This window comes from Vipera ursinii, assembly GCF_947247035.1.
Source record: "Vipera ursinii genome assembly, chromosome: 1".
NCBI lineage: Eukaryota > Metazoa > Chordata > Lepidosauria > Squamata > Viperidae > Vipera > Vipera ursinii.
In genome coordinates, this window is record NC_139512.1 from 17,523,195 (window position 1) to 17,537,046 (window position 13,852).

Sequence of the window (13,852 nt, forward strand, 5' to 3'; positions counted from 1 at the left end):
AAGGTTCCCTTGGGCATCCGAGGACTGTGGTTAAACCGGGACCCCCAAGTGCCTCTTTCCTTGCACCCCCCCCCCCCACCCATGACTGACGTTTGCAAGAGGCTTCCAGCCTCTTGGCTAAGCTCCCTGTCAAGACAGGCTGAGTAGGGGAGAGAAGGGTACTCACTTCCCGCTCACAGACGCGATACTGCCTGGCCTCCGCTCTGCAAGGGTCTTCTCCAGGAAGCCTGTGGCCCAAGAAAAACAAAACAACAGAATAACAGAAGAGTTGGAAGGGATCTTGGAGATCTTCTAGTCCAACCCCCTCCTCTGGCAGGAAGCCTTGCACCATCACAACTTCTGGAGGCAAGGCACTGATTAACTGTCCTCTCTGTCAGGACGTTCCTCCTTAGTTCCAGGTTGCTTCTCTCCTTGATGAGTTTCCATCCTTGCTTCTTCTCCTGCCCTTCAGGCGCTTTGGAGGACAGGCTGACCCCCTCTTCCCTATGATAGCCCCTGAGGCATTAGAAAACTGCTATCTTGTCGTCCCTGGTCCTTCTTTTCACTAGACTAGACATACTCAATTCCTGCCACTGTTCTTCGTATGTTTTAGCTTTGAGCCCCCTAATCATGTTTGCTGCTCATCTCTGCACTCTTTCCAGAATCACAACATCTTTTTATATTGTGGTGACCAAAACTGTGTGCAGTATTACCAAGCCATTATAAAGTGGTATCTTTATAATAACTTCACTTCTGTCGCTCTGTTAATACAGGCTAGGATTGTATTGGCATTTTTGGCAGCTGCAGCACATTGCTGGAGTCCAAGATGCCTCTCACAGTTACTGATGTTGAGCCAAGTTTCACCTAATCTGTACCTGGGCATCTGATTTTTCTTGCTTCAGTGTAAAACCTTACTTTATTTAATTTTCTCAGATAGGGCCCAGTGTTCAAGTCTGTCAATATCCATTTGGTTCTTGAGCCTGTCTTCTGGGGTGTTGGTTATTCCTGCCAGCTTAGAGTCACCCGCAAATTTGATTCTATTCCCTCGTCTAAGTCAGGTATGAAGATGTTGAAGAGTCCTGGGCCCAAGACAGAACCTTGTGGTATCGCACTGCTCACCTCCCTCCATGTAGACTACTTGTTGAGTATGGTTAAGGAGTACTTGTTGAGTATGGTTAAGGACTACTTGTTGAGTATGGTTAAGGACTACTTGTTGAGTATGGTTAAGGACTACTTGTTGAGTATGGTTAAGGACTACTTGTTGAGTATGGTTTGTCAGCTAGTTACAAATCCATCTGGTGGTGATATTGTCTATCCCACATTTTTCTAGCTTACCAAGAAATAGGTTGTGGTCTACTTTGTCAAATGCCTTGCTGAAATCCAAATAGTGTATACTATGCATTTTGCTGGCCCATTAATTTTGTCACTTTGTCAAAGAATGAAATAAGATTAGTTTGGCATGATCAGTTTTTAGCAAACTTGTTCTGGCTACTAATTATACGTTTATTTGCTTCTAGATGTTCACAGATCTGGCTTTTGATTATTTTTCCCAGTATCTTCCCAGGCATTGATGTTAGGCCAATTATTCTGTAGTTTTCTGGGTCCGTTTCCCCCCCTTTTCTGAAGATGGGAACCGCATCAGGTGTGTTTCCAAACCTCTGGTAGTTCCCTGGTGCTCCAGGATTTTTGAAAGATATGGTGAAATGGATCTGAAATAACATCTCCCAGCTCCTTCAGAACTCTGGGATGGTCCCAGTGATTTATATTCATCAAAGTCAGACAAAGTCAGATATTCTTGCTTATTTTAATTTTTATTTCTAGTCTTTTACAGCTATGTGTTTGATAGGTTGGGCTATAGTTTTTTTGCGTGAAAACTGATGCAAAGAATGAGTGAAGCAGCTCTGCTTTCCCTCTGCTGCCTGTTATTTCCTTGCCATCTTCTCTCTTTCGTGGACCGACTGTTTCCTTGACATTTTTCTTATTTATATGTTGAAAGAAACTTTTTTTATCATCCTTGACTTTGGTTGCAAGTCTTTGTTTATTCTGAGCCTTTGCTTTCCTGTCTTCATCTTTGGAGATTCAGGCTCTCTGCTGATATTCTGCCTTAGTTATGTGTCCCTCTTTCCATTTTTAGTACTTGCCCTTTTCGTCTTTCAGTATATCAGAGAGATCTTTGTGCCGCCATGCTGGTTTCTTTTTGAATTTCTTGATTTTCTTTTTTGATGGTATCATGCTGGATTAGGCTTTCATGAACTTTTTTTTCAGTTTCCCACGCTTCTTGAGCTGTTTTCCCCTTTAGGATTTTTATCCATGAAATTTTGCTTAGGCTCGCTCTGAGTTTGTTAATATCCTCTCTTTTAAAGTTTAAGACACTGGTTGGATTATATTCGGGAGAAGGGCGGTATACAAATTAAATTATTAAATTAAATTAAATTAAATATTCTACTGCTTATGTTTGCATTATATTGAATTCCAGTATGACGTGGTCAGTGTGGTCCAAGGTTGGGGCAACTCCAACTCCCTTTTATCACTTCTTCTCTGTGAGTAAGAACTAGGTCCAGGATAGCTTTTCCTCTAGTTCCCTCCTCCACCTTTTGGGTGGCAAAGTTGTTGGCTAGGTTGGTTAGGAATCTGTTCGATCTCCCACTCGCTGCTGAGTTTGTCTCCCAGTTGATATCTGGACAGTTAAAGTCTCCCATTGCTACCGCTGGGTGAGATCATCTTTGGCTTTGGGGTGAGGTATCACCAATATGCCGATGATACCCAGTTGTTTACCTCCACCCCGAGCCAACCCAGTGATGCCCTTGACGTCATGTCCCGGTGCCTGGAGGTGGTGCAGGTCTGGATGGGAAGGAACAGGCTCACGCTGAACCCCTCCAAGACCGAGTGGCTGTGGATACCGGCATCTCGTATTGTCCAACATGTTCCATCTCTTTTGATGGGGGGGAGCTATTGCCGAACTACGGTTATTATGGACAGTTCACAATATGTACAGAAAGCAAAAGAACTACTAGAAGACAAAGAAAATTACATCCCAATCAGCACTTACAGAATACTAAAACTAGACAAGTCGATCAAGAGGACTCCCGGTGAGCTCGCAGGGGTGGATGAGAAGCCGCGGATCCATCCTCCCGTGTCTCTGTGGGAGCCCTAAAATACACAAGCCTGAAATACCTCTCCGTCCATGTGCATCATTCGACAACATCACAAAAGAAATAACAAAAAAGCTCTTAGGCACTTCACAAGCCTGAAGCACACACTTGGTCAACTCCCCACCGCATGGCCCTCAAGCAGTCAGAGACCTGACCGTGGATGAGGACTAAGTCAGGGTCTCCTCCGATGTCGGGGCCCCTTTCCACAGATCTGGAACGAGCCAAAGAATCTGTAACCACATTGCTCCACGGCACACCGACTTAACTAAATACATGAAGATCGAAACACCCAGGATTATGGATCTCATAAACCTCTGCCTAACCACACACTTCCAGTTTGATGGACAAACTTACCAACAAATTGAAGGCACACCTCTGGGACCACTGCTTTCAGGACTTACAATGGAGGTTATTACGCAGCGTCTGGAAGCCACAGCACTCCCACAAACACAATCCAAAACATGGATCAGACATGTAGATGATACTTCACCACAATAAAGGACCAATTAGAGAACACACAAACACACTACCATCAACAACATCTTGAAAGGAATTGAGTTTACCAGAGAAGAAAACGACTCACTGCCATTCCTAGCCATCCTGATCAGCAGAGACCACAGTGTGCAGAAAAACCACCCTCACCACTACCAAAGCAACAACCCAGCCTCCCACTAGAGAAGCTGTGTAAGAACTTTGCTTAGATGAGCACAAATTCACTGCAGCAACCTCGTAAAGGAAACAGAACATCTATATAGCATATATAGCATATTGGAGCAAAATGGATATCCACACAACCTTATCAAAAAGTGCCTGACCACTCAACCCAATACAGCACAATCAACCCAAGCCCTAAAACGGATCACACTGCCATACGTACATCGAGAAGATCTCAGAAACAGACTACATTACAACCACAGGGACTCAGCACAGCACACAAGCCAACCAAAGCCCCACCCCACACACAAACACCCTAAGTAAAGCAAAAGACCCAGAAGCCCCAGAAGAAAAAAGGAACAGGCGCCATCCACAACACACAACGCAGTGAGTGCAACAGCCACTGTGCGGGGCAAACAGGCAGACGGCCGGCAGAGCTCATCCAGGAACACCAGTGAGCAGTCAGAAGACAAGATAAAAACTCCTTAACGTCACAACATGTGGACAGGTTTGACCGTAGTTTCAGCTGGGAAACTGTGACCATCCTAGGCCAAGCCCAAAACACCGGGGAATTTCTAGAAACCTGGCACTCTGACAAATTGGGCATCAGTAGACACAAAGACGTAAACAATGTCTACATGCAAAAAGACACAGTCCACCCAGCCAAAAAGGGAGCCAAAAGATGAAAACCCCTCCTCACCCGCAATCAGCACCCAGAGGAGACAGATTACATCAGAGCAACAACCAGGAAGTAAACAATGTCCCAATCCAGGAACTGCCAAACAAGCCAACAGTAAACATCCTAACCAGAGAACCTCCGAGACCATCCTCCACCAACTCTGACCATGCGAGGCACCAGAATACAAACGGAGACCAAACTCTACTCCCTTCTAACACTGAGGATGTTGCCTAGTTGGGTAATGAAACGTCTGCAAGAAAACAACCCCACTCAGAGGGCACCAGGGACCCCCTGGAAGCGCCAGTTCTAGAAGAGGAAGCCGGATCAGCCCTTTAGTCATGGCGGGGCTGGAAGAAGGCCAAAGGAACTGGTGGAAGACCCAGTGAAACATGGCAACCAACCAAAGAAGACCAGACTACGAGAAGCAATTCTGGAGAACATCACCATTTTTGTTGTTTTATATTCTGACTTAGCCTGTTCCCCTCTGACTTAGCCTGTTCCCCTTAGCCTGTTCCCTACAAACCCTCCACTGCAACTCTGGGACTGCATTTAATGGGGGGGGGGGAATAGCCAACAGTTTAGAAGAAGGATCTCGGCAGACTTGATTACTGGGCCCTATCCAAGAAAATGCAATTCAGTGGTGAAAAAAAGCAAGGCATTACACTGGGCAAGAAAAACCACATGCCCAGGTATAGAATACGGGGTCATAGCAACTGTGAGAAGGATCTAGGGTCCCAGTAGACAATCCCTTAAGTATGAGTCAGCATTGCGCTGCAGTCACTAGGCTGCATCATCAGAGGGCAAGTATCAAGGTCACATGAAGTGGTAGCACCGCTGTGTACTGCACTGCTCAGATTACACTTGGAATACTTTGTCTACTTTTGGTCACCACAATACCCCCCAAAAAAGATGGAAAGGGTGCAGAGAAGAGCAACAAAGATGATCAGGGGAGTGGAGGCTAAAGCATATGATGAACCATTGCTGGTATTGGGGGTATAGCTAGTTTAATGAAAAGAAGAACTAGGGGTGACATAGTAGCAGTCTTCCAATATCTAAGGGGCTGCTATGAAGAGGTCAACCTATTCTCCAGAATGCGTGAAGGCAGGACAAGAAGCATCGAAACTAGTCAAGGAGAGAAGCAACCTAGAACTAAGGAGAAATTTCCCGACAGTGAGAACAATCAACTAGACTGAGGAACGGCTTGCCTTCAGAAGCGGTGAATGCTCCATCACTGGAGGTTTTTAAGAAAAGACTGAACAGCCACTTGTCCAGAATGGCCTAGCTAGGGTCTTCTGCTTAAGCAGGGGGTTGGACTAGAAGACCTCCGAGGGTCCCTTCTGACGTTACTGTTATTCTCATATTCTGTATTCGGATGGATCTTTCCCCTGAGCTACTACGTTTGCCCACCTGATACACCTCCGGATCCGGAAGGAGACGCCGTCCCCGCAGGTGCTGGAACAACCACTCCAGCTGCCCCAGTGTGTCCACGTCCCGCGGGCCGGCTGGTGTCGGTGCTGGGGCTCCGATTCCCGGCCAAGGTCCAGTGGGCCATTGTTTCTCCCCTACTTAAAAGAAGACAGCAAAGTCACCATAGAGGAGACAGGCACCAGCCCGGCACCACTCAGCACAGCCTCTGACGTGTGTGTTATTTCTGACTTTGCCGCATTTTGGCTGTTTGAGCAACTCCCTGTCTCTCTCTTGGAAGCAGGGCTACGTCTTTTCCTCCACGCCATCCTGAGGCAACCTCTTAGGATGTGCCCAGCTAGCCCTTGGCAGTGCCTGTCGGTGAGCGATGGGGGCCGGAGCGCACCTGTGTGCAAATGAAGAGGAAAGCTGTCCAAGAGGGGGGAGGCTGGTGTCTCTGGCAGGACAGGGCGACCTCCTGAGAGTGGCCAGTCCTGGGCTCCCGACAGGCTTTGCTCCTCCCCCATCCTGGCTCCAGCCACGGATGGGCGACTGGCCAATGTAACTCCCAGCTCTGCGGGGGAGGGGATTCCCTCTCTGAAGCTGCTGGTACAGTGGGTCAACCGTCGAGGCTCTTGGCCGAAGAGGTGGCTTCGGGGTGAGAATGGTGCCCGTTCCTCCCTACAATGAGCAGCTTCCTACAGATCTTGCCTCTTCTCTCCTGATTAGTGTCCAGTGAAGATGGCGGGTGGCATTTCCTGGCCTGCTTCCTCTCTGGTCCGATGGACGGATAGAGGGCTGCTCTGCTGTGAGCCTCTGGATGGAGCCTCCCCCCTCCCCATCTTCTGCTCTGCCTGCCGGCTGGCAAGGAGCAAGGAAAGGGGGAATCCCCCCCTCTCTGTGCAGGCGTGACCTGGTCTAGAGAGGCCATGCCTAGTCCCATTAGTCAGGCCTGCCCTCCCTCCCCTCCATTTTGGGGGGGCTACCGGACGCCCTCCCACCCCCGGAGGCCGAGCTGTCTTCCAAGGGAGGGCTTGGACTGGCCTTGTGCTGCTGAATGACCGCCACCAGAACAGCTTGTGGGTGACCGTGGTGCAGAGGGCATCTTTCCCTCCCAGCTCTCCCTGGCAGTGGCATCCCCCCCTGCCCCTCCTCTGCTGCAGAGGCAGCTGGGGAGGGGAAGAAGACCCCCCCCAATGGTCTTCACCGTCTCCTCCGCCCTCAGACCAAGGAACGGGCACCTGATGGCTGCTGCTGGGAGGGGGGTGGGAAGGAGCCCTCCTGGAGCCTGCAGCTGAGCTATCTTGGGCAGCGGGTAACTGCACCTGGTTGCCCAGTTTTTGCCACCTTTGGTTCCTTGTGTTTATGATGGCATTGCTTTATTATCTTTCTGTTTGGCCCTCAGTGGGAATTGGGTGGCAAACAAGTTTATGAAACAAACAAACTAATGGCTCTCTCTCAAAGTGGAGTAAAAGTGATTGGCATAAAGGTTCTGTGTCTCTTCAAGAACAGATCACGATGGGTGCCAGTCTGGATCATGGCAGCCAACCAAGCCCACCGGCTGTGTCAGCACTTGGTTGCACCCAGGCCTCTGGAAGCCACGAGAAACATGGCTTCTCAGTGCATTGACCAAATTTTCTTGGGAAAAAACAAAGGACAAGGCTGGAGAAAGAGGCTTATAAGGGTTAAGAAAATGCTAATCACTTAAATATGAGCCAGACGTGTGCTGCAGCTGCCAAAAAAGCCAACACAGTGCTTGGGTACATCTATTTTAATGAAGAGAAGGGCGAGGGGGGAAATGATAGCAGCGTTCCAATATCTCAGGGGCTGCCCCACAGAAGGACTCAAGCTATTTTCCAAAGCGCCTGAAGGCGGGAGAAGAAGCAACGGAGGGAAACTCATCAAGAAGCAACCTGGAACTAAGGAGGAATTTCCTGACCATGAGAACAATTCACCGGTGGAACAACTTGCCTCCAGAAGCTGTGAATGCTCCAACACTGGAAGTTTTTAAGAAGAGACTGGACAGCCATTTGCCTGAAATGGTATAGGGTTTCCTGCCTTAGCAGGGGGTTGGACTAGATGACCTCCAAGGTCCCTTCCAACTATTCTATTCTATTCTATTCTATTCTATTCTATTCTATTCTATTCTATTCTATTCTATTCTATTCTATTCTATTCTATTCTATTCTATTCTATTCTATTCTGCTCTGCTCTGCTCTATTCTATATTCCATTCCATTCTAAACTTTGCTTTAGAAAGGAAAATTCAAGAGCAAAACAAATAACTGAATTTAATCGATGATGAGCTCCAAATCCAGCTTTAAATTAATAAAGATTAAAAATATTTAAAAAACTAACACAACGTGAAATATGTAAAAAAGTGCAGAGAATTTTTTAATAAGCACACACAAGAGGGGAAATCATAAAGAAGTGATTCCCCTCTTTTATCAAGACAATTTCAATAATTTATCACTTTCTCTTATCCTGTTACAAAAGACACTTTTCCTCTCTGTGTCTCATCTCTTATCTACCAGTTCTTGAAGCTTCTTCATTCAGTCCTACTCAATAACAAAAGTCCATCAAGAATTACAAGAAACAACACTTATATATTAAGCTCAATCAAATAAACCAACCGTATATCCCTTTATTTTTAACAGTCATTTATCATTTCCCCCAGAAAACACAGTTTGTCATTTGCTTTACCAGGATTTCTTGGGAGATTTTGTCAGTCTGGAGTCCTTACTTGAGGGACAAATGGCCAAGCTCAAATTACCCCCCTCAGACACATTGTGCCAGCTGGGGGGGGAGGGAGAGAGAGCCTGGGATCGGAGGGAGGAGAGCGAGCAGCGAAGGGGGATCACAGCAGTGATGGTGGCGGGCGCACCTGAGGAAGCAGGCTGTGGACATCCATGTGGGCCACTAACGGTCAGCGATGACTTGATGGCACAGAATCATAATTGATTGACGTGTCCCATCTTTTACTGAGGTCAAAGGACACCATGTTCACCACATTCCCTGGCCAATTAAAGGGGTTATTCTGTCAAAAATGATCTGGCTACTTTGACATGACTTATTCTTGATTAAGCCCTGCTGGCTCCCGCCAAGCCGCACATTCTTTCCTACTTACTCACAAACTGACAGCATAAAATCTGTTCTGGAGGTCTGTGTGGCACAACTGTCGAGCTGATTGCTCTGCAATGCCCTCAGGCCTCTTTTACCCCCTTTTTGGAGGGAGAAACAACATCTCCTTTCTCCAATCCTCTGGCACCATCTCTGCCCTCCATGGCTTCTCAAAAAAGGGATTCTCGAGCTGAAGCCTTCTGGCCCAGGCGACCGAAACGCCCCTTTCCCTCCCTCCCTTCGTGAGCCTTTCTTTCCCCCCCCCCCGAGCGCAAGAGGCACCCTGAGACTCTGGGTCACACCCCCATTTCCTCCCCGGCCTTGCCTGCCTCCCTGTCTTTCCAATAAGGAAAAGCACACATCTCCATGGTTGTCCTGGACAGACCTCCAGGTGAGAGAGGGAGACGGCAGCCCGCCATCCCTCACAGTCAAGCCCCCCCCTCGGTCCTCTGGGCATGGAGGCGGGCAGCGCCGGCCAAGGGATGCTTATGAATGCAGCGGACATATTGACCTTCCAGGGATGTAGGGTCAGAACAACCCAGAAGCTGCTCCAGGGTCATTCAAAGCCCTTGGCTAAATTTATGGACTTCTTAAAAAAAAGGGGGGGGGAGCTCGACAGCAAAAGCATTTCAGGAGTATGCCAGCTTTCAGCCTTGTGGCCAAGGCTCTGGCACGAACAGGGAGCCTGCTGTGGTGCTGGGCATTTTTCCCCCCCGTTACGCTCATGAATGAATGGTAAAGTTGCAGACGAGGGACCTCCTTTGGCTGTGCACCCATTCTCACAACACCTGGTTCCCCTAACAATCATTCCTTCACTCTGAAAGGATGCTACTGTGCTTCCCCGAAAATAAGACCTAGCTTGAGTTTTACATGTGTACCGAATATAAGCCCTACCCCCAAAATAAGCCCTAGTTTTGGGGTGCAGCACATGCTAAAAATCAAGCTAGGGGTGGTGGTGGAGCTGCCCCAGGCACCCGCTTACCCTCAGGACCACCGCAGCCAGGCCTCCCACACCTGGATACCTGTCTTGCTGCTGCCCGAGTTCTCTTGCAGTCACTTGCAACCGCATGCCATGTGGCGCATCACGCTACCACTGCTCGCAACAGGAGGCCCCGCAACACATCGCACAGATCACATTGCTGCCACCGCTAGCGGCTGGAGGCCAGAAGGCTTCTCCCGCTGCTGCTGCCCCTTGCCACAGCAGGCTGCCAGCCTCGTGATCAGGGCGATGAGCCTCACAGCCTCCTGATGCAAGTGGCAGGAGCAATGCGATCGGCACAATGCGCCATGTAGCCTGCAGCTGCGAGCAGCGGTACCGGCGCAATCAGTGTGATGCACTGCGCAGCCTCCTGCTACGAGTAGTGGCACCAGCGCAATTGGCACAATGAGCCACATGGCTTTTTGTTGAGTGGTGGCAGCAGCACAATTGACATGATGAGCCATGTGGCTCCTGCTGAGAGCGGCATGATGCGCCACGTGGCATGCAGCTACAAGCGGCCACAGAAGAACCTGGGTAGCAGCGCGACAAGTGTCAGGGCGTGGGAGGCCTGACTGCGGCGGTCCTAAAGTAAGACATCCCTCCAAAAATGAGACCTGGTGCTTCTTTAAGAGGCAAAAAAAATATAACAGTGAGCCTTATTTTTGGGAAAACACAGTATCAGGTGCAAAAAACCAACTCCACCTGTGAAGGTCCAGATCGACTGATTTATTGCTGAAAGCCTCTGCACAGGAATCTTCTCAATGAAGGGTCAGCCCCCCGGTTAGTTCAGGTGTGGCTCTTTTCAATCCCCCCCTCCCCGGCTTTGCCAGTCCTTCCCCTGCAGGGGCTAAGACAACTCAACAAGGGAGCCGTGAGGGATGGGGGAATGGCAGCTCTCTTCCCCGAGACCCTAATTTGGGGACCCTCTCTGTGTAAATGCCTCCTCCTCCTCCTCCTTGGTGAGAGGAGGTGGGCAGTTCCTGGATGCCATCAGCAGAGCTGAGCCGAAGCCTCTCAGCCAGTTCTGGAGAGCACTTCTGGGTTGGGCTGGGTGGACTCACCTGAACTGTGGATGCGAAGACCAGGCCAGTCAGGAGCAGGGCCCTCCCGCAGGAGAGCTGCCTATAGGAAAACACCAGAGGGAAATGGACATTTTCAAAGACTTTGTCAGGAAGGGGAGAAAATGCTTTGCCAATATCTTGCAAGCTTAGAGAAAAACTGTACGGTGGCCAAACTGTTGTGGCAAAGATACGCGAATGCTTTAATGATCTGCCCTGAGTCTCTCAAGAAGGCCACTTGCCTCCTTCTGGTGTGGAGTCCCCCCCACCCGCTTCTGCCCACTTGCGATGCACAGCCTCCCCCACCCCCGGCTCAGAGCCCAGGGGCCAATGTCTGCCCTCCAGGGGTCCTGATCACAGAAGAACAGCAGAATAACGGAGCTGGGAGGGTAATTAAGAGACAGAGGATGAGAGACGAGGTTCCTCCCTGGCATGACCCCTTTGCCAGCTCTGCAGGAGGATGCCGGCAAGACTTTCTGACCAGCTTCCCAACTGAGTGTAGAATCTGTAGTGGAAAGAAGTTGGGAGCAAAAGATAAAAGTGCACTTCAAAGATAGAAGAGAGGCATCTCGGCTGAGCAGGGAAACATCTCAGTCCAGGTCTTGACCATCCCTCAGGGACTTCAGGCTGCCTCGTCCTGAGTCAGCTACGTGGGCCGAGCTACGCCTGAGCCCGTGGCAGGCGCAGTCATGAGGGACCTGCGCAGGGACCCTGAAGGCAGGACCCCAGTCCAAGGCAAGCAGCCAGCTTTTCCACACCGTTTGGCAGAACAGCAGCAGCACCACATTGGCGAGAGAGAACAGGTCTTGGTGGGCTGCCGTGGCCTTCAGTTGTGGGCAGTGGCTTCTTCCGGAAGGCCTCAGTGAATGACAATCCTGCCTGGTCAATCTGTGTATGTCCCGCTTTGGAGAAGGAAAACTGTGATTTAAAGTTTTAAAATCGATTGCAACTCCTGTTGGACCCAGGCTGTGGAAATGCTACTATTTTGCATACCCCAAAACAACATTTTGACTGATTATGTGCCACCATTTTTGACCCCCAGTGACCACGTAGATAGATTGAAAGCAACACGATGCCAACTTTTACGTCATGTTATCCTGAGCAAAGCGAGGGGCAGACTGGGTGAATTACACGGGGTGAGGTCTTTTTCAGGGACCAGGCAAAAGGGGGCAGGGCCAAGCTATTGGAGGAATAGGGGGCACTTGGGGCAGCCCCTTCTGCTGCCCGGAATCGGGCCCAAAGACTCGGCACTGAGAAAGGGCCACAGGATTTGAAACGGACGGATCTGCCACCCACAAGATAACAATCTGGGCTGCCAGATTACAACAATCACAGCCACCCAGAATAGCCATGTGGGCATGCCCTGGAGATCAGCCAAGCGGGCGGACCCACCGCCAAGCCGGGCAGCTGCTGTCCTACGTGCAGTCCCACCGCCAGGGAGACAGGAAGGGGATGCTGATCTCCCTTAAGAACCTGGGCGTGGAGCATGGGTCCCCTTCCACAATGGCACCAGCTTCTGCAGCTCTGCACCAGTCCCCAACAAGGAAGAGTTGGGGGACGAGGGAGGTGAGAGCAGTCTGGGAACCGGAGCATGATTTAACTGGCACGGAAGAGACTGTCAGTGTTGCAAAAAGCAGATGAGGCAGACTTCTCGTTCTTCCACCACGTCCCAAGCTTTGGCAGAAGGTTTAGCCCCTCCAGCACAGGTGGTCTGGCATTTCCCGCCCAGGGACCCTAGAATGGGAAGAAGGCATGGGGGAGGGGCAGACAGGGCAGCTCGGGGGGGGGGGGCATGGACGTTGTGGCCCTTGGGAAGAGGAGCAGGAAACTCAGGAAGGGACCAGGCAGAACCCCAGCGGTCAACCTACCCTCCAACACAGCAGAGAGCAGGACTGGAAGTAACGGACTGAAGATCATTAAAGAGAGATCCAAATTCGAACTAAGGAGAAATTTCCTGACAGTGAGGACAATTAACCAGTGGAACAACCTGCCGCCAGAAGTTGTGGGTGTTCCATCACTGGAGGCTTCTAGGAAGAGATTGGACAGCCACTCGTCTGCAATGGTACAGGCTCTCCGGGCTCCTGCTGGGGCACTACAGCTCCAGAGTGCAAACCCTGAGCAGAAACCACGGCAGATCCTCCCTGTGTCTTGCGGGAGGGGGGGGGGAAGGGTTCTTCTTTCATTTCCACAATAGGCGGTTCCGGTTTCTCAGGGCTCAGACCGACTGACCACCTTATTTCCTCCCTTGCCCAGAAACAGCGTGACTCCGAAAAAATGGTGGGGGGGCTGCTTCTCCCTGGCTGCCGGAGCTCTGGCCATAGAGGGCCCCTTTGCCCTGCGCCCAGAGAGGGAGAACGCAGAGTTGGCGGCCGCCCGCCCGAGGTCTCCGCTTCTAGGCAAAGGGCGAGCGCCGCGGTGGGACAGATGCGCGGCACCTGCTGCCGCCGCCGCTCCGGAGGTGGCCCCGGCTGGTGCATTGGCGCTCGGCGACGGCTTGCAGCTGCACGGGCGGGCCCGGGGCTCCGCAGCTGCACTGCCTTCCCAGCCCTGCGGAACCCCGCCGACGGCTCGGCGCAGCGGCCCCAGCAGCAAACACGCAGATCTCCAGCGGGCTCCCGAAAGCTGCCCGGAATCTGCGGGCGACGAAGAACCGAGGCGAGACCTGGGGCAGTCCCTCTTGGACCCGAGGCACGGCCGGCAACGGGAGGCGCTCCGACGGCCCCAGGTCTCCGGGCCACGGTGCCATGGTAACACCCGCTGAAGGCCGGCACTAAGCAGACGGAACGGCTACTCACCAGAATCTGAGCGCGTCCGAAGCGGAGCCCCGT

At 50.9% G+C, this 13,852-nt stretch overlaps 1 protein-coding gene across 1 annotated transcript in view; it reads right to left on the minus strand.

The window, feature by feature from the left end:
• The window catches only part of ADAMTSL5 (ADAMTS like 5), a gene marked incomplete at both ends in the record, with an annotated part of 28,594 nt that extends 18,538 nt beyond the window's left edge, over positions 1 to 10,056 (minus strand). Inside the window, 4 exons of the mRNA XM_083352438.1 lie at positions 167 to 227; positions 3,256 to 3,342; positions 5,872 to 6,026; positions 9,970 to 10,056. Of these exons, the coding sequence (XP_083208564.1) occupies positions 167 to 227; positions 3,256 to 3,342; positions 5,872 to 6,026; positions 9,970 to 10,056 (390 nt within the window). The remainder of the gene's footprint in view (positions 1 to 166; positions 228 to 3,255; positions 3,343 to 5,871; positions 6,027 to 9,969) is intronic.
• Between the last annotated feature and the right edge of the window lie 3,796 nt (positions 10,057 to 13,852).